This window comes from Botryllus schlosseri, chromosome 1 (assembly GCF_051294905.1).
Source record: "Botryllus schlosseri isolate E-star chromosome 1, Bs_hap1, whole genome shotgun sequence".
Lineage (NCBI taxonomy): Eukaryota > Metazoa > Chordata > Ascidiacea > Stolidobranchia > Styelidae > Botryllus > Botryllus schlosseri.
In genome coordinates, this window is record NC_137236.1 from 2,740,909 (window position 1) to 2,762,727 (window position 21,819).

A 21,819-nucleotide genomic window follows, 5' to 3' on the forward strand; every position below is an offset into this window, starting at 1 on the left:
TGCAGTATGTCGTAGGTTATATTATATTGCACAACTCGAACGATAGTTAGATTTGGAAATTATGTTTGGCACGTTGAGACATAAATAAAATACCGTAATTTTCTATGTATAATGCGCAAAATTTTACCGATTTATTGCCCTAAAATAGGGGGTGCGTATTATACATGGGTACAGCAAGCCTTTAAAAAAAATCCCCCGATCAAAAACTTGAAATCACACTTTTCTTCATGTTTGTTCGAATCGCGCATCGCCTCTAGCCATTGGTCCCCGTAATTCGTATTATAGAGTGTAACGCGCTGCCAAATAGAGCGCGTTGTTGCCAATTAACGAAAAGCGTGTTTCTAATTAACGAGAGTCATCTGCAAAGCACGTGATCTCTTGCTGAGCTGGTTTGCAGTTTGTACGCGAGCGAAATCAGGTCGCTGATTGCTACAAGCGTGCGCGGCAATCCTTGTTGAATGTTGATTCATCGCGTGAGCGACAGGCCTTAATAATCGCATACACAAGATGCCATGTGCGCAATATATAATCGCTTGCGTAATCATTCGCATCTCCAACAGGACTGGTGCGCCCGACATAACCGTTGGCCTGAGCAATCGCATCTGTAATTGTAATAGGCCTCGTGCGCAAGATAGATGTCGTGTGTTGCTAGCTTGAACTATCGCGTTGCCGACCTCACTGGATTTGGCTACTATCTACTCTCACTTAGAGACAATGCCGTTAATTGTATTTTGATTAGCGATCATTATGTCATGATTGTTCGACAGTGACATCGCAAAACAGAACAACATCGTGTACTAAAACGCAACTAAACATGTACTGCAAATGCAGGGTGCGTACTATACATGGGTATAGGCTTTTTCCCAGATTATTCACGTCATTTTAAGGGTGCGTATTATACATGGGGGCGCACTATATTCGGAAAATTACGGTAAGTGTTTTGAGATTATTTGCAGAAGGGACGAATGTAGTTTGACGGATTTCACAAAATAAAAAAATATTCGATATCTGTTTCATAATAGATTAGAGATACGTTTACACCAAGGAATTGTTATCCAGATTATCCGCATAATCCATGTTATCAATGTAGTGTTGGTTATAGGCGAGTCATTTTTTAGTCCTCGCCATCGCGGGTGAAATCGTTATGGTGATTTAGGTGTAGCATCCTTATCACGGTGTCACATTAAAAGAATTACAAAAATGCACCTATTATTGGCGTAACTGCTCATATTATGACAATAGTACACGATGTGGGCTGTTCAATTTAAAATCTGCAAACAATGATTTACTTGTTAAATTAGGTACAGCCATCCTATGTCACCCTTTTAAACAACTTATTTTGATGACATTTTTTCCAGAATTCAGTTTTGCATCTTGGCGTGGGAAGTCGCTACGATTTATTATTATTTATTATTATTTATTGAAAAGTATTATATTACTTTGGTTAGCTGTACTTCTACTCCCAGGGAAACTAATACAGTATCTCTGCAGTAGTCTTTCAGCATGATATAAAGACACCACTAATAACTGTCAGGAAGACAAACAATTCGATGCCATTTTCACCAGAACCTATTTGAACAATTCATTTTGGAACACATAGTGACCAGAAATTCCAAACAGACTCGTAAAATATTGGCATTCAGTGCCAACTGGGTGCTTCAATACCAGATTTCAGTTTAGAAAATATCAAGGATGATAAGAAAGTAGTATAATTAATATAATAATAAATAATAATAATAATAGTATAATATAGTATAATTATATTAAGTTATAATATATATAACATGTGTCTCGTTGTCTCACTGGTCGGCAGTCCGCGAGTCTTGTGTGAGCTACTGGATTTTTAGATCAAAAATCTAGAACCAGGACTACCCACTTTTTAATCCCTGCAACTAGAACTAAAACTAGGCCTACTATAAAAAGCCTGCAGTTAGTATACGGTCAACAATCTACATTGGTAGTAGAAATCTAATGTACGCGCTTCTTGTTTGGTGTAGACTGATGCCTATTGTTATGACTAACATGGTGAGCAATGTGCGTGACGCAGTCCTTTAACTTTGATGCGAAAAATAAGTGTCCGCAAGTTTGAACATGCAACTGGAAAACTGTACGGTATGTTACTACGTGATCCAAGTAGTCAATGAAGAAACTCAAATTGAGGTGGAAGATAGCCGTAACTTTGTACTCGATTTCAAATAGATTTTCAATGAAGGGTCTGAAAAATAAACGAGTAAGTAGTCCGAAAATGTCAATTTGTTGGGCGTGTTACATGCTTTTAGCAAGTAATCGAAGTTTGATATTTCCGGAATCGCATGTGCATCTACGTGAGTGACGTAGCATGACAAATGACGCAACATTAGGCTTATGTACAATTTTCAGAAATATATTTTATGTTTGTGATGCAGGAATATTTCGCCCACGTGTCATGCAAATGTAGTTCGAAAAATCACGCATGCTCATCCCCAAACTACTTCCACTTGACAAATCATCATGGTTGAGAAGTAAGTAGGCTGGTTTTACATGAAACTGTGAAGTACAAGTAGAAGCAGTCTAAAATCATAACAAAATGTGTTGGTAGTGTAACTAGACAAGCCTACCAGTAGGGGAGATGTGGTACCGATGGATCAAAAATTGGAAAATGATCGCTGGCCCCAAAATGTTCAGCCGAAAACAGCAGGTCTTTTGCTGGCTCAGCACTTTGATATAAGCTCTACCTATCTCGCACCTATACATGAATATCCGTCTTTTCAAAAAATATTTATGGACGTTCAAAATTTGTTGCTCGAACGTGTCATCGGTTCCCACCCGGTGGGTCCAATGGCACACGACCCGGGGACCTATGACACATATACCCCAAATACCTCAGATGTGACAACTTTTCTTGCTCAGTATTATAATCTAAGCTACAGTAAGCCAAAGAAGAATGTTTGATCGCAACCGTCAAGAAATAGAATAAATATTAACTCAAATGTTGTCATAAAATCACGTTTCGATTTAGGCTCGAACTTATAAATTTGAGGGTACATACATATTGCCCGAAAATCGACAGTGTGACTTCCAAACACCTCGTTACAGCGATAAAACATCATATGCAATTATTACATAAAGATTTTCTGTACGTAGGCATGTTTCATTTGTTTTATGATTAGTATGCTTGATTATTTTGCTTGATTTGGCTATTGTATCATCGGTCCCCACCCTACGAATTTTATACATGAATCGAAAAAAATTCCACTCAAGAAAAGTACTGAAAAAATTAATAGGTGCCATTATATAGCCTGATACAAGCCCTGCACTTCACAATAAAAATGATTGCTGGTTTGTTCGCGTTGAAGGTTACAAAGAAAAATGTATATGTCGATATAAATTTACTTTACACCCCCCAAAACAAAAAACATCTGTGAGAGACCCCATAGCTCGCGCACGTCGATTTTTTTTTGTATGTGAGGAAAGATTTTGCCAGCAAGCAATTGTAGACAAGTTCACGGAGTGTAATCATGGAATTATCATAGAGGATTTTCAAAGTATTTTCGGTCCCAGTGATCCATCGGTACCACATCTCCCCTACTTGAGCATTACCAAAATCAGGGTTGTAATGACTCGAGTCATGGCTCGACTCGAGTCGCGATTTTCTGATGACTCAACTTGACTCGAGTCATTATCTCAAAGTACGGAAATGGCTCGACTCGAGTCAATCTGTGTAATGACTCAAGTCAAAGCCATATGACTTGAGACTCAGGCGGCCAAGGCGGACATTTCATTGTAATTTCGAAAAATAGTCAAGTAGCCACACCATTTGCATTTCATCTATTGGTAGCCGTACTTGAAAATGAAACCATAAACTGTTACAAGTTAAAAATATATTAGTATATTATAAATGGAACCATTCGATATGACTAGGGCAATTTTTTTTGACCTAAAAAACGGAAGATTTTGACCTAAAAAATCTAAATTTTGACTTTTTTTGACCTAAAAAAACTGAAATTTGACCAAATTTTGACCTCACGTATGCAAATTAGGTGTTTTCGCATATAATGTTAAAATTGTACTACTTATCTTCATTTCTGGTTGGAACTGTCTGTCCTTACAAAGTAGATTGGCCTGAAAAAACGTTTTTGGCTCAAAATCTGACAGATTTTTACATGAAAAAACTAGTATTTCAACGAATTCTGGCCCTATGAGACCTGGCAATCTGGCCCATTACGTATTCTGGTGGAAATAATTAAAATTTGTTGTAGTACAACGAAAGATCCTTTCCTACATTCTCGGGTAGAAAGTGTCTGTCCTTACTACATAGCTTGCCAAGAACGGAGAAAGAACGCTCAACAGCAGCATTTGTTGGCTGACAACACTCAAGTTGTGTGCACACTGCTGGTGACAAACCGTGTTGCTTCATTCTGACAATGTTGTCTATGTCACAATTTTTCAGCTTGCGCTTCTTGATATAAGAACCATGCAATGTCCAGGCAGTCTTGCTTCAGCTAGGATATTGCGGTACGTTGACCATAAAACCATGTCACTATTTGTTTCATTTGACCATTTATGATTCACAATGAGCAGACGATGGTCCATTTACAACGGTAGGCCTATAGAGTAGGCTACAAGCTGTAAAATATCAAATGATAAGTTCACCGACAGCGCAAAATCTACGATACAAACGAAATGCAGAGGTCAAAAACTGTTTGACTTCGTAAACAATTTTGACAAATTTTGACCTAACGCTACAATTTTGACCTAATTTTGACTTTTTTTGACATGTCAAAAAAAAATTGCCCTAGATATCACCAAACAGTTATAAAAATCGAATTATACAATACTTTAACAGAAAACTGATCAGGTGACGCTATGACTTGGACTCGATCTCGAGTCATAATACCAAGACTCAGACTCGATTCTCTGCTTGCTGACATGGACTCGGACTTGAGTCGGTGGTGAATTCAAAATGACTCGACTTGCCTCGAGTCAGAACTATAAAAGTGAGATTGACCTGGAACCTTGTGACTTGGTTACAACCAATGTTCCCTCTAAGCTGCGCACGTGCGCAAATGCGCAGTGCTGAAGCTGTCTCTGCGCACAGAAAATCCGTAGTGATGTTTTTTTTTTTTAAGTCGTTGCGCACTGTTGTCCAAGGGACCACGCAGGCGCGCAAACTCATGAAAAATTAGAGGGAACATTGCCAGGGGCAAATAGTGTTATCGCTGAAGTCTGACACCGGGGTACTAGTGCGGCCCGCAAAGGTATATTGCGCTCCGTGAAGAAATGAGACTTCGCAATCACGTGCGCCTAACGATAAATCTTTTCTTTTAGTATGGTCTCGTACGCGTGAGCGATACTGATATCATTTCAATAGCGCATTATTTCCTGGGAATGGCGAAATAACATGGTTTAACAAAGTTATAAATAACAATGGGCTAGCTTGAAGTTAATCTGCGAGAAACTAGCGCATAGTCTTCTCCGCGTGGCATGAATATTGCGTAAGATTTCCTCAGGACCGTAACTGCCGAACCCCAAACCCCCAATTAGGGGGCCGAGCTCGAAGGGCGCCCAAAATTGTTTCGTGAATTAACATAAATCATGGTGTATTTTTGGGGAATTTTTCAAAATATTTTTCGCGCGGCGCGCGAATTAATTTTCTCAATTATCTTGATTATTGGGTACCCTTCCACATCAAAAAATACGCGTCATTAAGATAAATGGGCACTTGGGCGTCGGCCATTAACTTGCCACGACGCACCAAGACATATGAAGTTATAGGCTATGTGACATGCGACTCCGAGAAGTGCGCCAAAACGATCAGCTGGATGGAAACGTATTGCTGTTTGAAGTCTAATTCTTCTTTAGGAGACATGCAGTAACACGAGTGGTCTCCCACCATCGGCCGAACTTCCAATGGTTTCTTTTTCTCGTCTTCATTCCTTCTGTGTACCTTAGATAGCGGAAACGAATTGGTATGAAGCATTACCTAACTACTTATCCATGAGATATAAGTTAGGCTTACGCCAATGCTTGACTAGTACTATAAACTTGTAGAGTATATTCGAATTCAATTCTGAAGGCTAGATCCAAAAAGAGATTTGGTTAAGGTTATCACCTAGCACCAATGACCATTGACCAATCTTTGACCTTGATGTTATTATATCACTTTACTACTGCGACAACGCACACTGTAAGCGGTCAATATATTTGTTATAGAATAATGGACGTTCAGTAAAACGCAAAATGATTGAATGAATGATTTGTCGCTCTCACCAGTCACAACAGCGTATCGAGAACAATCCGAACAATTGTAACGTATACAGCGATTTTTAGCAACATCCATTTCCTGATGACTTGAAATTGACTCGTAAATTTTGCTTCCAGTCAGTGGTTAGTCGACATTTGTGAAACGCCGAGTCAAGTCAAGTCATTTTTGCAAAGTGACTCGAGTCAAATCAAGTCATACGAAAAAAGGTGACTCGAGTCTGACTCGACTCAAGACATAACCCGAGTCATTTCAGCACTGTCCGCCAGACCACTACGACAGGCTGTGCTTTCACAAGCACGCTTGCATATCAGAGGTGGAAACTTGCCGCTAGTGATAGCTTTGCCTCAATATTTAATGATTGGCATCTCAGTATCAGTTTGGCCAACTGACAAATATGATAAGGTGAAAGCAATTATAAGCTAGCTTCAGACACAAAGCAATCTGGCTGAACATCGTCCATTGAACCCCAGTAGGCTACCGCACGCCTACTTACTGTAACTAAACTGAACATAGAAGAAGAACATGAAACTATTAGTAGATTTTCACTGTTGAATTGAAACAGTGATAGATATGTTGAGTCATGGCGAGGCCAGGAAAAGTTAAGGCGACCCCGCTTGTGATCATGAACCAGAGGTTGCCGACCACTGCTCTATATCCGTCATCCAAACATGAAAATGAATTCAAAATTCTTTGTGGCAAGTGTGTGGAAGTCGAAGGCAAATATCAAAAACTTGAATTTAATGAGAAACGTATTTCTTCCTTTTTGGTATCAAGTGTGCTGTACGTATGGTCATCAGATCTCAGATGCAAGTACATTATTTTTCTCCACATATTCATATATTTCAATAGGTTGCTATCAGATTTTTGACATTTTCTATTCAGATCGCCATCAATTCCATCATTGGCATGTCCAAGGGATGTGGTCTCGTCCAATTCAAGACCTCACTTCCGGCAAAGTGGCAAATTGTATCGACTCGCTGAATGGTAGGGAAAACGTTGGTAGACTCGTTCATGCTTACCGTACTTTTAAACCACTATTCAGGTGCTGTACCCAGACTTCAACAAACTACTGGATTTCCAAAATCTGAACTCTCTTTGCAAAACCCGTAACTTCAATTAGATTTAGAACAGCGGTTCTCAGAATTTTCTTTGACACGCCCCCATTTTGATAGTGAAAAATTTCGCGCTCCCATCATCGTCATGTCACAAATGCAATCAGAATGCTGGCAGTCCCAACGGAGGGTTTGATGACATGGATGGTTTTGACTAGGGTGATTCTTTTACCTAAAAAACCAAAGATTGTGACCTAAAAAATCCTAATTTTGAAGAAATTTGACCTATCATATGCAAACTAGGTGTTTTCCCACATAACGTTAGAATGGCACTACTTATCTTCATTTCTGTTTGGAACTGTCTGTCCTTACGAAGTAGTTTTTCCTAGTTGAAATGGGTAGGCTGTAAACTCCTAACAGCCTGGCCACGCCAGTCTCTGCAGTGATGACTCTGAGGTAGAAATGGCTGCAAGAACATCACACAATAAAACGCCGGGATCACGATTCACGTCAAACGATGACGTAAGTTTTCTAGTTGTTTGCAATTACTCAGTTGTTAGTTGACCGTCAACTAACTAGATTGGTAGCTTGCACAAGTCTGCATACCAGTCAATCATATTAAACTCCGTGAAGCCTGAAATAGTAGGTGAAAGAATACGCTCTTAATGTGATTTAGAACATGTTGGCCACCCGAATAGATTTTGCGATACTGCCACTCATGATTGAAACATGATGTTTTGTGAGAGTTGATGACCACAGACAATCTCCTTGTAGTATTCATTGGTAGGGTTGTGGAAATCGTGCCTGAGTGACGCGACCATGAATCGAATAGTAGGCGTCGAGTCAAGTACCACTACTTATGACATCATAGGGTTATGAGAAATTTGAAAAGTGCAAATATGTACCGTTCATGCAACCACAAATAATATAATGCTGGCTCTACGTCATATTAAAAATAATATAGTTTTTATCAACGATGCCTATTTTATTGCAAATGCTGCGGATTTACAGATATTTCCTTTCCGCTAGCGTAGTTTTGTACAACAGCTTTCGTATGCTGTTATATGACCAAGAAAGTTCCAAGGCTTCCACAGTGGAAATACGATCGGAACGATAAGTTTAGTTAATAAATGAACACATATTGGTGAGTAGGGCTGGTCACGATGATAAGAATACTCGAATCTGCTTCGATAAATATATCTAATGATTCGAGTCGAGTAGTGAAATTTTTGGAGTGCTGATATACGCTCTTTGCCAACGAAATGTAATTGAATATCGAGAATTATAGCTTCGACGGAATTTTCTACTGTGGGAGCATGGAAAACTCGACTGACCGTGGCCTACGGAACATGTAGTGCAAACCTACGAATGTTATTGGGTTTGCCATATCTCTGAAGTCATGATCAACCCCAGCATTGTCACAGAGTGCAATGAGATCGGTATTGCGGATAAAATATCAAAGTACAGACATGATATTCTTTGTAGTAGCGTAAAAAGTAGGCTATATATATATATGAACTTTGACATCTCAAATACTGTTATTTCGTCATAATGAGTGATACTCAAATACTCCACCGGGCTCGAAACCTAATATGTGATTCAATATCGAATCACTCACGTACTCGATTCTGCACAACCCTATTGGCAAGGAGACGAATTATTTCTATTGCTGAATCAAATGGGTAGGGTTAATACTGATTTCAGATGCGAGCCCTCTGGACATTGTGCCTAGCTCAATAAGTAGTGCTATTTCAGAAAATATATCTAGTTACCGTGATACGAGGGGCGTACTATTTTGCTGTGAAATTAAACCGATTTTTACCTTTTAGCGAAACTTTCGAATTCAAAGAAGTGCGCTAAGCGAAATTTCTCACGAAGCCGAAGCCACAAACAAAAGCTTAACTCGTTGAATGATGCCAACACAAAACCGAACCCAAACCGACAAAGTTTCAAGAGAAAGTCATCAGGAGATTCAGTCGCTCACAGGAAAAGAGAGAGAGAACGGTACAAATCTCTGGATTGCAGAACAGAAAAAAAAATTCGATCAACATATTGCTCAGATGCGACTATACTTGCGTTTCAAGGCAACGTTGGTACGAAAGCCTGCGGTAAAAATATATCCGTTGCCGAATTATGTGAAACCGAATATCCGTTCGGGAGACAAGGTCAAGATTAGGGTACGAGTGGGACGCACCCCAAAACTCAACTGCGAGTCCGATCAACGGCAAGTCACACAAAACTATTGAGAGCAAAAAGCAAGCAAAAATAGGCAGCCTTCGAAGAGAGGCCAGAAAACCAGAGGAAGATGCTACTGGCAGGGTCAGAGTGTTTGGCGGTCTCGTTTTTAAATATGGCCGCTCCTTGCCAGTAGTAAGTTGGACTTTAAAAAACGTAAACGAGGAAATTGGTTCCAAGTGCCATTGGTTTTCTAGTTGGTATTTTTTGTGTCAAAACTCTAGCAGCCAAGACGGTATTTCATCCCAACTTCGAAAAATAGTGAAGTTCCAAATTATAAGTATTTCATTTATCAGTACTCATACATAAAATTAGTGCCAAAACTTGTTATAACTGATGAAAATCAGCATATTATGAATACCAGGCATTCGATATCGCCCAAGCATAATTGTGAAAAATTGGCTTCAACATAGGCTACCTGAACTCGAAACTGAACTATGAACACAATGAACACAACCCCCCGCAACACCACTGGGAGTTGGACTTGACACGGTGAATAAGTGAAGATTACTCGACTTACTTGGGTCAAAACTATAAAAGTAAGATCGACTAGAGACCCGGAACCTAGTGACTTGGTGTGAATAATTTGAACGCCGCAATAGGACATTGTTTGGTAATTTTGTTGCTGCGAAACCAAGTCGATTTTTACAAATGTTAGGGTTTGTTTGTTAGTTTGTAGTATTCATGGTGTTTGTCGACTACTGTGGTCATTTATACCAGGCCGATATTCGTCATTATTATTCCGTAACTGCCGACTTATAGCACGGCCCACTTCTGGGCTTTTTGTAAGACACCGCTTACGCGGATGAGGTGGCGAGGAGGAGTCTTGATCAACCTCCAACACTTAGGTATGGGAATTCTGAAGTCGGACTCGAACCCACAACCCATTGGTTTTGCAGCCGCGGCTTATACCACTGCGCTATCTCACCACCAAATGTTAGGGTAATTCTGGGTGACTTGCAGTGCCCAGACCAGATTGCAATTTTATTTTCGAAATCAGCGAGGCGGTAGCTTTTTTAGAGGCCACTTTAAATAATTTTGTCACTCGAGTCTCAAGCGAAAAGATAACCATATCCCAGGGTTGTGAAACCACGTCACAAGGTCCCGAGTCATAAGTCAACTCTACTTTATTACATTTTGACTCTGGTCAAGTTGAGACATTTTCAATTCAGCGCCGACTCAAGTCCGAGTCATAGTCAGGGTTCAAAGGTCTCAGTCCATAGACACAGTGTTGATACTCGGGTCTGAGTCCAAGTCGTTGTGTTACCTGGTCATTTTCGAGCTCAATCCTGTTCAAATCACTCTGTTTGGATGATTTTTAATGCCTCGCGTTATGTGGTAACTTACTATTCTTCGAAGTTGTCTTGCCCGATATCTAGAACTTCAAGTTTCTAGATATCCCTGGTGCGCAGGGACTCGAGTCAAGTCGAGTCAATACACAAATGCTCTCATATCGACTTTAGTAATTTTCCATACCGGTATTTTAGAAAATGACATTAGTCAAGTCTAGTGACTAAAAAATCTTGACTCGAATCGTTTCATTACAACGCTGTCATATCTTGCTAACCACGTTTTGCTTCATATCTAACTAATTGTGCAGTCACAAGATTCGGATCTATCTCTAATTAAGTTGTGTTATATACCTACACAGCCTCCTGTCTCCATATGTTTCAATAAACTCAGTTTGCAGGTTCACCGATGCATTTTGGTCTTGTTGTAGGAAAGGTAACTGAAAGTAAAACAGCTTCAATCGATATCGAAGTAACCTCGGTGGATAATTTACTCTTTCAAAACAAGAAAAGTGGGTAGATAAAGGAATGCAGATGAATACGCATTACACATGATGTTGTAAGCCTTTGGCAACTTTACAAATGTGTTCTGCTAGTTCAATCTGTTCTGCAGTAACAATAACACTGCATCCTACAGTCCACGTAACAGTAAAAACATGATGAAATTTGCCAACCTAAATACTTTTTTTTTCAAAACGACTTGGATTTCGTTCGTTGATATTAAACCGCATAATGGTGGACTGCGTTGTTGCACGGCAGATCCCGCATCAGGACTACGAACGAGGCTCTGGCTTTGACGTAATAAGCTAAAATGAAAGAAATCCACGAATTCTTTTTGTGGTGAGTGGGTAATACGACATAAATGGATCAACAAGTTTTAATTCTTGTCCATTTCATAGTATACTCTAGCGCACGCTCAATATTCAGCTTGAGACGAGATCAAGATTTCGTTATGCTATACCTCTCATGAATTCGGAGAGATCGATAATTCTAACAATGCGACTACAATTTCGTGCTTGTCGACACATTTCAGTAATACGGTAATACCAATGGTCGTAACGACTGACCTCACTGTTACGTGGGTTATTGTATGTATTATAATGATGCTTCCCTGTAAAGTAGCAAGGTTTGACGTCATGCCTTACCCAACTGTGCATGACCGCATCACTCGTGCTTGACCGCTTCATCTCTTATCTCATCTCTGGTTGATGGCACATGGAAGCCATAATAAATGTACAGCAAGAAACATGGTGTCAGAAGATAACTGAACTCGCGAGCTCTAAATCTGTCATTAGCTCGGCATAAAGATTTATCATCTTATCTAACTATATGGATCTAAGACATGTGATACCCCATCTGGGTCCTTTAACTGTCTCTGGTGATTTGGCCACCAACTGGAGGAACTGGAAGCGCCATTATGAGAATTATGAAGTGGCTACAAAACTCAATAAAGAGGAACATACCATTCGTATTGCGGCTCTCAGAGCGGCTCTTGGACCAGCTGGGTGTGATGTCTATGATGGCATTACTTTATCAGAAGATGACGCCAAGAGTTACCCAGTCGTATTGAAGAAAATGGAGGAGCGCTGTGTTGGGAAGATCAACATTATATACGAGAGGTACTGTTTTTTCAGTCGCAGTCAAGCTTCAAATGAATCATTCAACACATACTACGAACAGCTGCGAAGGCTGATAAAAACCTGTGATTTTAAAACCTTGGAGGATGAGCTTCTCAGAGACAAAATTGTGTGTGGCATATCCGATGTTGTGCTGAGAAGAAAACTCCTACAAGAGACAGGACTTACATGGGACTCCTGTATTTCGAGCTGCAGATTGTTTGAGTCAACTGCTCTGCAAATGGAAAAAATGACTCTAACGTCAGATGACGTTGCAATTCATGCGATACAAAATAAGTACAAGCAAAGGAAATGGCCAGCTGCTGAAAGGGACTCTAAAATGAATCGAGGATATGATGGTAGTACACCTCAATCGGAAGAGCTCCCCAAAATCTGCAAGTTTTGTAGAAAAGTGCATGTTTTTGGTCGGCGATATTGCCCGGCTAACGGCAAAACTTGTTCACGCTGTAACGGAAAAGACCATTTTGCCGTGGCATGTCAGGCAACTGTGATGATGATATCAGCTGATCGCATTGAGTCGGATGAAGAAGAGGATGACGAAGTTCTTTCGTTTGAACATGTGAGTGCTACGGAGGAATCCTATGTTAAGAAAATATTTGCTCTGTTATACCTGGTTAACATGTATGTAAAATTCCAAATTGATTGTGGCGCAACCGTAAATGTTCTTTCATGGCGAGATTACTTGAATGTAACTGGTGACACAAAAATGCTCAACTTGAAACCTACTTCTATGAGACTGGTTGTATATAATAAGGAAGTGATAAGGCCTCTAGGAATAACAACGTTGGAAATCACCAATAAAAAGAATGGTGAAAACTACTTGCTAGAATTTGTAGTGGTTGAGAAGCCGAACACTTCCATCATTGGTTCCGCCGATGCTCAAAGGATGAAACTAATTACGATCAATTTTGAAAACATGATGATCGAGGAACCTTCAGTACAAGCTCTTACAGCGAAGGATCCTGAATTCGCCAATTTTGCTACACTGGAGTTTGATCAAATATGTGAACAATTTTCGGATGTTTTCAATGGTACGGGAAAGCTAGAGGGTAAACTTCATCTGGAAATTGATGACACTATCAATCCTGTACAGATGCCTGTTCGCAAAATACCCCTGGCACTTGAAGCACAAGTGAGGGAGAAAATTGATAGTTTGGTTGATGCTGACATAATAGCTCCCGTGGATTGCCATACTCCCTGGATATCTAATCTGGTCACTGTAAAAAAGCAATCTGGAGATATCCGCTTGTGCCTGGATCCCCTGGCGCTGAACAAAGCCCTAAAACGCAACAACTATCCAATGCCGACAGTTGATGATGTGTTACCATATATGCACAATGCCAAAGTATTTACACTGTGTGATGTAAAAAATGGATTTTGGCATGTAGAACTTGATGATACTAGTAGTTATCTAACTACATTCGTTACTCCATATGGTCGTTACAGATGGCTCCGACTGCCTTTCGGAATCAGCCCAGCACCGGAGGAGTTCATGAGAAGACTGAAGATAGCGCTGGACGGCCTGGAAGGAATCACGCCCGTCGCGGATGACATCTTGATTTATGGTGTGGGCGACACTGTTGAAGAGGCGACTATGGACAATAAGAAAAAGTTCTTTGAACTGTTGAAACGCTGTGAACAAACTGGTATTAAACTGAATAAAGCGAAACTACGCTATCTGCAGACTGAAGTGCCCTACTTAGGCCATACCATCTCAAAAGATGGTCTAAAACCCTCATCGAGCAAAATTGAAGGCATCATAAAAATGCCCCCTCCAACGGATAAGCAGGGCGTCCAGAGAATTTTAGCGATGACAAATTTTCTGCAGCGTTTTGCCCCTAAGCTTTCAGAGATAACCGCTCCCATCCGCGAACTCCTAAAAAAAGACAACGCGTTCATATGGGATCCAATCCTCCATGGGTCATGCTTTGAGAAAATAAAACAAACCTTGATCAACGCGCCAGTTTTACAATACTTCGACAAAAACGCACCTATGGTACTGCAATGTGATGCCAGTTCAAAGGGGCTAGGATGCTGTGTATTGCAAAACTCTCACCCTGTTGCCTATGCTTCACGGGCGTTGACAACAACGGAGTGCAACTACGCGCAAATCGAAAAAGAATTGCTTGCTATTCTCTTTGCCATGGAAAAATTTGAGTTATATGTCTATGGCAGATTTGTAACAGTAGAAAGCGATCACAAACCTCTGGAAGTGATCACAAAGAAAAGCCTGGTTAATGCACCAAAACGGTTACAGCGCATGTTACTTCAGCTCCAAAAGTATGACTTCGAGGTGATATACAAGCCTGGATCACAATTATTTGTGGCGGATACGTTGAGTCGTGCGTACATTCCGAAGTCACCCAAAGACGGAGAAACTGCTGATGTGTTTGATATATTTCAACAGATTGAACATATCGACATGTTGAATGATATACCGGTATCAAGCTCCACGCTCGGCATGGTCAGCCAAGCAACAATCTCTGATTCTGTCATGAACACGTTAATCTCTTTTATAAAACATGGGTGGCCGAATGAAGCCAAGCTGGTACCCCAATCAATTCGAAATTTCTACTGTTTTAAAGAGGAGTTGATATTTCAGGATGAAATCGTTCTGAAGGGTGATCGTATTGTCATACCGTCGTCCATAAAAGGCACTATTCTCAAGCGACTACATGCCAGTCATGTTGGAATTCAAGGTTGTGTACGCCGGGCTCGTGAATGTTTGTATTGGCCCAACATGGTTAACGATATTACGGACTTCGTATCAAGCTGTCGCACATGTGGCTTACACCAACCCAACCAACAGAAGGAAAGTATGATTTCACATCCGGTACCAGGACGTCCTTGGCAAATAATCAGTAGCGATTTATGTGAATTTGACGGACAACATTATTTGATTACAGTTGATCACTACTCGGATTATTTTAAGGTAGATCGACTAACCTCACAGACTTCTACGGCAGTTATTCGCCGCTTAAAATCACATATGGCACGTCATGGAATTTGCGAGAAATTGATTACTGACAATGGTCCATGCTATGCTGCTCATGACTTCGAGGCATTTGCAAAGGAATATGAGTTTGAACATGTGACCAGCTCTCCAGGACACAGCCAATCGAATGGAAAGGCGGAATCAGCTGTCAAAATCTTCAAATCGTTACTTCGTAAAGCGACAACTGACAAAAAAGACATAAATATTGTACTGTTGGATTGGAGAAACACTCCAGGCGAGACTGTTCCTGGCTCTCCAGCACAGAGGCTATTTGGAAGACGCACCAAGACCTTGTTGCCAATAGCAACTAAACTGCTTGAGCCGAAAATTGTTTCTGATGTCATTCCATCGCTTATGGATCGGAAAAGAAAACAGGCAAAGTATTACAATCGTGGTGCAAAAGACCTCGCCCTGTTGAGTCCTGGTCAACAGGTTCGATTCAAAAGGACAGAAAATGGCTTGTGGCTCGAAGCGGTGGTGATTAAGCAACTGAATGATCGATCGTACATTGTTAAGGCGACAGACGGAACGATCTACCGACGCAACAGAAAGTTTATTCGAACTACTGTAACTCGCCCGCATGTTGCATTTGACTTTGACGACATTTCGATTGCCAGACCAGCAGTAGTGAACAGCGACACTAATGGGTCGTTATCTGGTTGCAGTAGCAGCAGGCCAAGCCGTACAGTAATTCGACCAGCATACTTGCAAGACTATGTTACAACTTGATTCGTTGCCGTAATTTATATCCTAATTCGGTTCGCTTTGTTTTCTATTATTTTGTGATGTTTTGAGAAGGGGATGTTACGTGGGTTATTGTATGTATTATAATGATGCTTCCCCGTAAAGTAGCAAGGTTTGACGTCATGCCTTACCCAACTGTGCATGACCGCATCACTCGTGCTTGACCGCTTCATCTCTTATCTCATCTCTGGTTGATGGCACATGGAAGCCATAATAAATGTACAGCAAGAAACACTCACCACCAGCGCCTTGATTCTCGAAGAACCCGTGTAGTGTCTCGTACTCGGACGTAGCAAGTAAATATAACTGGATTGTGACAGCTATCGAGTTTTAAAATTTTACAGAGATCGTAGCAACGTAACCAATACCTATTCAAATTCATGGGGCGTAAAATTATTGTCAAAGGCCTTTTGTTACTTGGTCGACGCAATGTAAATACGAACAATACAGTGGTTAAGAACGCCGTTGAAGCATGTTGATTGTAGTAAGGTGGAATTTACGGACTTAGCAATTCGCAGCAATTAAATGCCAGCTCGAAGGGGAATATAATAAGTGTCATGAAGGACTTGTATTTCGCAATTATTCTTCAGATCTCTAGGAGAAATTGTGATATTGACGACGTTTATATTCGGGCGCAGGTAACAGTTGTGCGGAATATAAGCAGAGATAGCCATTTATAACATATATTCTGATTATATGAAATTCGCATTTTTGATGCATTATCAATTTGCGGTAGTTTTGACGTAAGGTATATTTATGCGCCCGGCGTTATTGGCGTAATGTGCCGTGATATAATGTTCTTAAAGCTGCCAGTGGTTGTACAAAACTGACACACCTTACGCGAAATTGGTCACCTATTAGTGAACGACAAACTGACACTTCATAGTTCAAATGCAGTAGCCTACAATGATCGCCGATGCAACTACATCTATGCGTACAAAATCGCAACTACCTACCATTACTCATTAGTTACATTTACTCCATCTTTAACACGGGTAACGGAAGCTTTGAAAAGGTTATACTGTTATGGGCATACCGTTTATCGCAATAATTTCAACCTGTGATGGTACGTTACGCACCTGTGCGAATGAACAAATTTGCAGTGCCAATGACGAAGGTGGTGCGAACGTTGGGAAAGAAAATCCGTGTGAGTGCGCATGAAAATCGTAAATAATTGATAATTTTTCTCACGTATAATAATTTAAATATACCTGATAAGAAATTCAAGTGCAGTGTCTCTAGGGTTGCATTTAAAACAGAAATCAATTTAAAACAAACATTTTTAAAACAAGGCCTTAATTTAAAACATGTTTTTTATTGTTATTTTTATGTTTTTTAAATGGTATGACGTCACGAGTATTCAGTTGTGACGTTATAGTGGATTGACATTGACAATTGAAAATATAGGGTAAACATAGCTCCTTTGACGAAATATATGTAGGCTACTATTGCTCTTGAACGGACTATTTTGAAGGTTCCAACCGGCCCATATAGATATACGTCGGCTACAACGGGTGGTAACAGTCCGTAGGCTCATACAATATGTTTTAAAAAACTGTTTAAACAAAGTGTTTTAAAACACCGTTTGTTGTAAATGCAACCCTAAGTGTCTCCCTAACCTCGGCAGCTGCGAGGCAACCGTAGCTTTGACAAAAACATTGTCTCTCACAAGCCGTAGTGAATTAATATTTGTGCACTATAATTATTACGTAACGAAAATCCTGGTTTGAAATCTGGTGTAGTGGCAGAAATACAGTGTATAAGCCTGTCTGAGTCGGCGACAGGCTGGAAAAAATACGTCAAATTGACATTCTGCCTTCTTTCGCTGAACGATCATCACACTTTCGTATTAACTGAAAAACATGGCCGAAGACCGTTGGGATGAACTAGTTTAGTGGTATGCAATTAGCGGATTCATGCCTATGAGACTCATTCATTTCGAGCCAACCCTTTCTCCGTCGGGGAACATGAAGACGCAAAGTTTTCGCCAACATACCGCCTATAATCAGCGGTGCCAAAACATCAGGGGCGACAAAACCTTGGCCAAAAATTACCGTCGCTGGATGGCCAAAACTTTCGATATGAATATATGCTCATGTGCAATGACTCAAAATGACTCGTGACTCGAAGGTAGTGACTTGATCCCAACACTGAATATCTCACTCTGTATTGTTCAGTTTGTTCACGAATGTTCAATGCATGCCGTGAGATTTGCTTGTGTCCGGCCATATAGGACACTATGGTTTCATCTACAAACTAATATAGCTTAGTGATTCATACGTAATCAATATATATCAGTGGTCGGGAACCTTTTTTGTACGGAGAGCCATATTGACCCCATATTTTCCATTTTAACTTCCAAAGAGCCTTTCATTTTAATCAACTAATACGTCACACTTGAAAAATCGTGACGTCATGGAAGCGCAAATTCGTCGAATTTCGTCAGTTATACGAGATCGTAAGTTCGTCTTGACGATATTCTTAAATGCGAGGACCCATATGGACATAAGTAGGCGGAGCCAAACATGATGGTCACTACACACTTTAATGTGTGATGCGTCAGTGACGTAGTTTCAGGGGAGGCACGTGAGGCACTGCCTTACCTGTCTACTAGATTTTGAACATTTTTACTACGAAAATCATGCAACTTTCCTATTTATTGTTCGAAAATATAGCGTGAAAGGGGAGGTAAGGCATGGGTGAGGCACGGCCGGGATTAGGATATTTATAAATATCATAGAATTTATAAAAACTGATAACACTGGTCAACACGTATTTTTAGGCATACAAAGTAAGAGTGGTTGTAATGGTTCTGAAGGGCATTGATTCCGAAAATGACCTCAGTTTTTTTTCAAATCGGCTCTTGTTTTGGAGATAACCCATGGGGACGACATGAGGGTTCTTCATATTCAATTATTATCTACTGAAATGCCGTATAAAATTAGAAAAAAAATACGATTTTTTTCTTGCCAAGTGAAATATTCAATGGTAAATGCAGTAATTCTCGACTTTTCATGGGTAGCCTACAAGAGCAAATCTCTAATCACTAATGTGATATTCGTAATCAGCAACCTCGAAACCCCAGAACCGGCTCTTAGATGTTCTGCCCATTTTTTTCGTTCTGCTGACCAGTGTAATTGAATAATAACAATTGAATGTAATTGCCGCGCCGATTCCGATTCGACTCAATGGGAGACATTCACAAACGGTTGCCGATGAACCCAGCCCTCGGTGAACCCAGCCTTACAAACTCGGCCCTAGGTGAACTCGGACCTCGGTGAACTCGGCCCTCGGGAAATTTTGTAATAAAGCTGGGATATTAGGGTTGGCGGAGATAGGATATTGGGTTGGTGGAGGTGGGATATTAGGGTTGGTGGAGGTGGGATATTAGGGTTGCCGGAGGTGGGATATTAGGGTTGGTGGAGGTGGGATATTTGGGTTGCCGGAGGTGGGATATTAGGGTTGCCGGAGGTGGGATATTAGGGTTGCCGGGGGTGGGATATTAGTGTTGCCGGTGAATACAAAATTTCCCGAGGGCGGAATTCACCGAGGGCCGAGTTGGTAAGGCTGAGTTCACCGAGGTCTGATCGATATGTGAACGTCGCGGTCTTTCCCGTGCATGGCGCTTGCGCAATCCGTGATCACGTGATCTGATCACGCCGTGACTGCGTGATCTACACATGCCCTGACCTCCTTACAAGATCGACAAACCAGTTGATAATAACATTATTAGTTTAATAATTCATAATAATACTTGTTAATACACTTAATTACAAAAGTTTCCGAGGGCCGAGTTCACCGAGGTCCGAGTTAACCGAGGGCCGAGTTTGTAAGGCTGGGTTCACCGGGGGCTGGGTTCACTGGTAATCTCACAAACCACTTGGGGCGCCAACACCTCGTCCTATCGTCCGTAGTAAACAAACAATACTATAGCTTTTCGCAAGAAACCATGTCAGCCACTGCCTGTTGGATTCGGGTAACAGAATTAATCTTGTATGTACGGCGTTTAAACATATTTACGACTGATGATTAGGTTCAGTGCAATTTATGAATTGCCAGGTTACTTCGTGTACCTGTATTTCATTTCCAGAGAGTGACGTTTGAATATTAGCTGAGTGACACATAGCCTATATTTCATTTTAATAGACTGTATTATCATCTATCTACATTATAAAATGCCACGATATGGCTGTGTACCTGGTTGCACAAGTCGGATTGGTGGTCATTTGATCCCTACGTCACCAGGGAAGCTGATGAAATGGAGAGTAGCAATTAGGAGATCAGAATCCAAAACGAAACAGCTTTGGACAGAGACATAGGGCAGTGACATTGTTTGCTATGGTCATTTTCTTCCTGGAAGTGCATATAAGAACCGAGCATGAGACTTGAAAGACAGGAGGCAGTCCCATCAGTCTTTCAGCATGATATAAAGACACCACTAATAACTGTCAGGAAGACAAACAATTCGATGCCATTTTCACCAGAACCTATTTGAACAATTCATTTTGGAACACATAGTGACCAGAAATTCCAAACAGACTCGTAAAATATTGGCATTCAGTGCCAACTGGGTGCTTCAATACCAGATTTCAGTTTAGAAAATATCAAGGATGATAAGAAAGTAGTATAATTAATATAATAATAAATAATAATAATAATAGTATAATATAGTATAATTATATTAAGTTATAATATATATAACATGTGTCTCGTTGTCTCACTGGTCGGCAGTCCGCGAGTCTTGTGTGAGCTACTGGATTTTTAGATCAAAAATCTATAACCAGGACTACCCACTTTTTAATCCCTGCAACTAGAACTAAAACTAGGCCTACTATAAAAAGCCTGCAGTCCTGCTGTCCTGTCGATTTATTATTATTTATTATTATTTATTGAAAAGTATTATATTACTTTGGTTAGCTGTACTTCTACTCCCAGGGAAACTAATACAGTATCTCTGCAGTAGATAGAAGCCAATTAAAAGCTGCATTGACATGGTCACTGGGTTGAAATGACTCGAGTCATGACTTGACTCGAGTTACAATTTTCAGATGACTCGAGTCATTTTTACAAAATACGAAATCGACTTGACTTTACTATATTCAATCTGTATATTGAGTCAGCTTGAACACGAGTCATTGCGGACCAAGTCATATGACTCGATTCTGAAACGGCCAAGACCGACATTCGATTGCAATTTCGAAGAATAGTGACGTAACCACAGTGTTGGCATTTCACCTATTTGTACTGGCATTTGAAAATGCAACCAGAAACTGTTCAAGGTGAGAAAATCAATGTATATGTTTTACATGCGAACCATTCGATATCCCCAGACATCGTTATTAAAAGTAGTTTAAACAAGACTAACTCAAAACTTTTTATTACTGCTTGGTCATATCGATTACTATTGAATGGCTTGCATTTTCAATGTACTAATTTTCCTCACTTTTAGCAGTTTCTGGTCGCATTTTCAAGTATCATTACCAATAGAAGAAATTACAATAGTGTGGTCACTTTACTATTCTTTGAAATTACACTGAAATGTCTTAGCAGTCTGAGAAACATGAGAAAATGACTCGAGTCAAGTCAAGTCATCAGAAAATCATCAGTCGAGGCGAGTCAGGAC

The 21,819-nt window shown here is 40.4% G+C and overlaps 2 protein-coding genes across 2 annotated transcripts in view; one reads left to right on the forward strand and one right to left on the reverse strand.

The window, feature by feature from the left end:
• The window catches only part of LOC145435636 (uncharacterized), a 163,519-nt gene that overhangs the window by 42,025 nt on the left and 99,675 nt on the right, over positions 1-21,819 (reverse strand). The window lies entirely within an intron of this gene.
• Positions 11,877-14,155, forward strand: LOC145439862 (uncharacterized). Its single transcript, XM_080317519.1, has 2 exons — positions 11,877-13,016; positions 13,904-14,155. Exons 1-2 carry the CDS (start codon positions 12,150-12,152, stop codon positions 14,006-14,008), a joined length of 972 nt encoding a protein of 323 aa, XP_080173645.1. The 5' UTR covers positions 11,877-12,149; the 3' UTR covers positions 14,009-14,155.

Coding starts and splice junctions, on each gene's coding strand:
- LOC145439862 (XM_080317519.1), top strand. CDS start 12,150: ATGGATCTAAGACATGTGATACCCCATCTGGGTCCTTTAACTGTCTCT. Junction 13,017..13,903: donor AAGTTCTTTCGTTTGAACAT/GTGAGTGCTACG, acceptor TGGTCGTTACAG/ATGGCTCCGACTGCCTTTCG.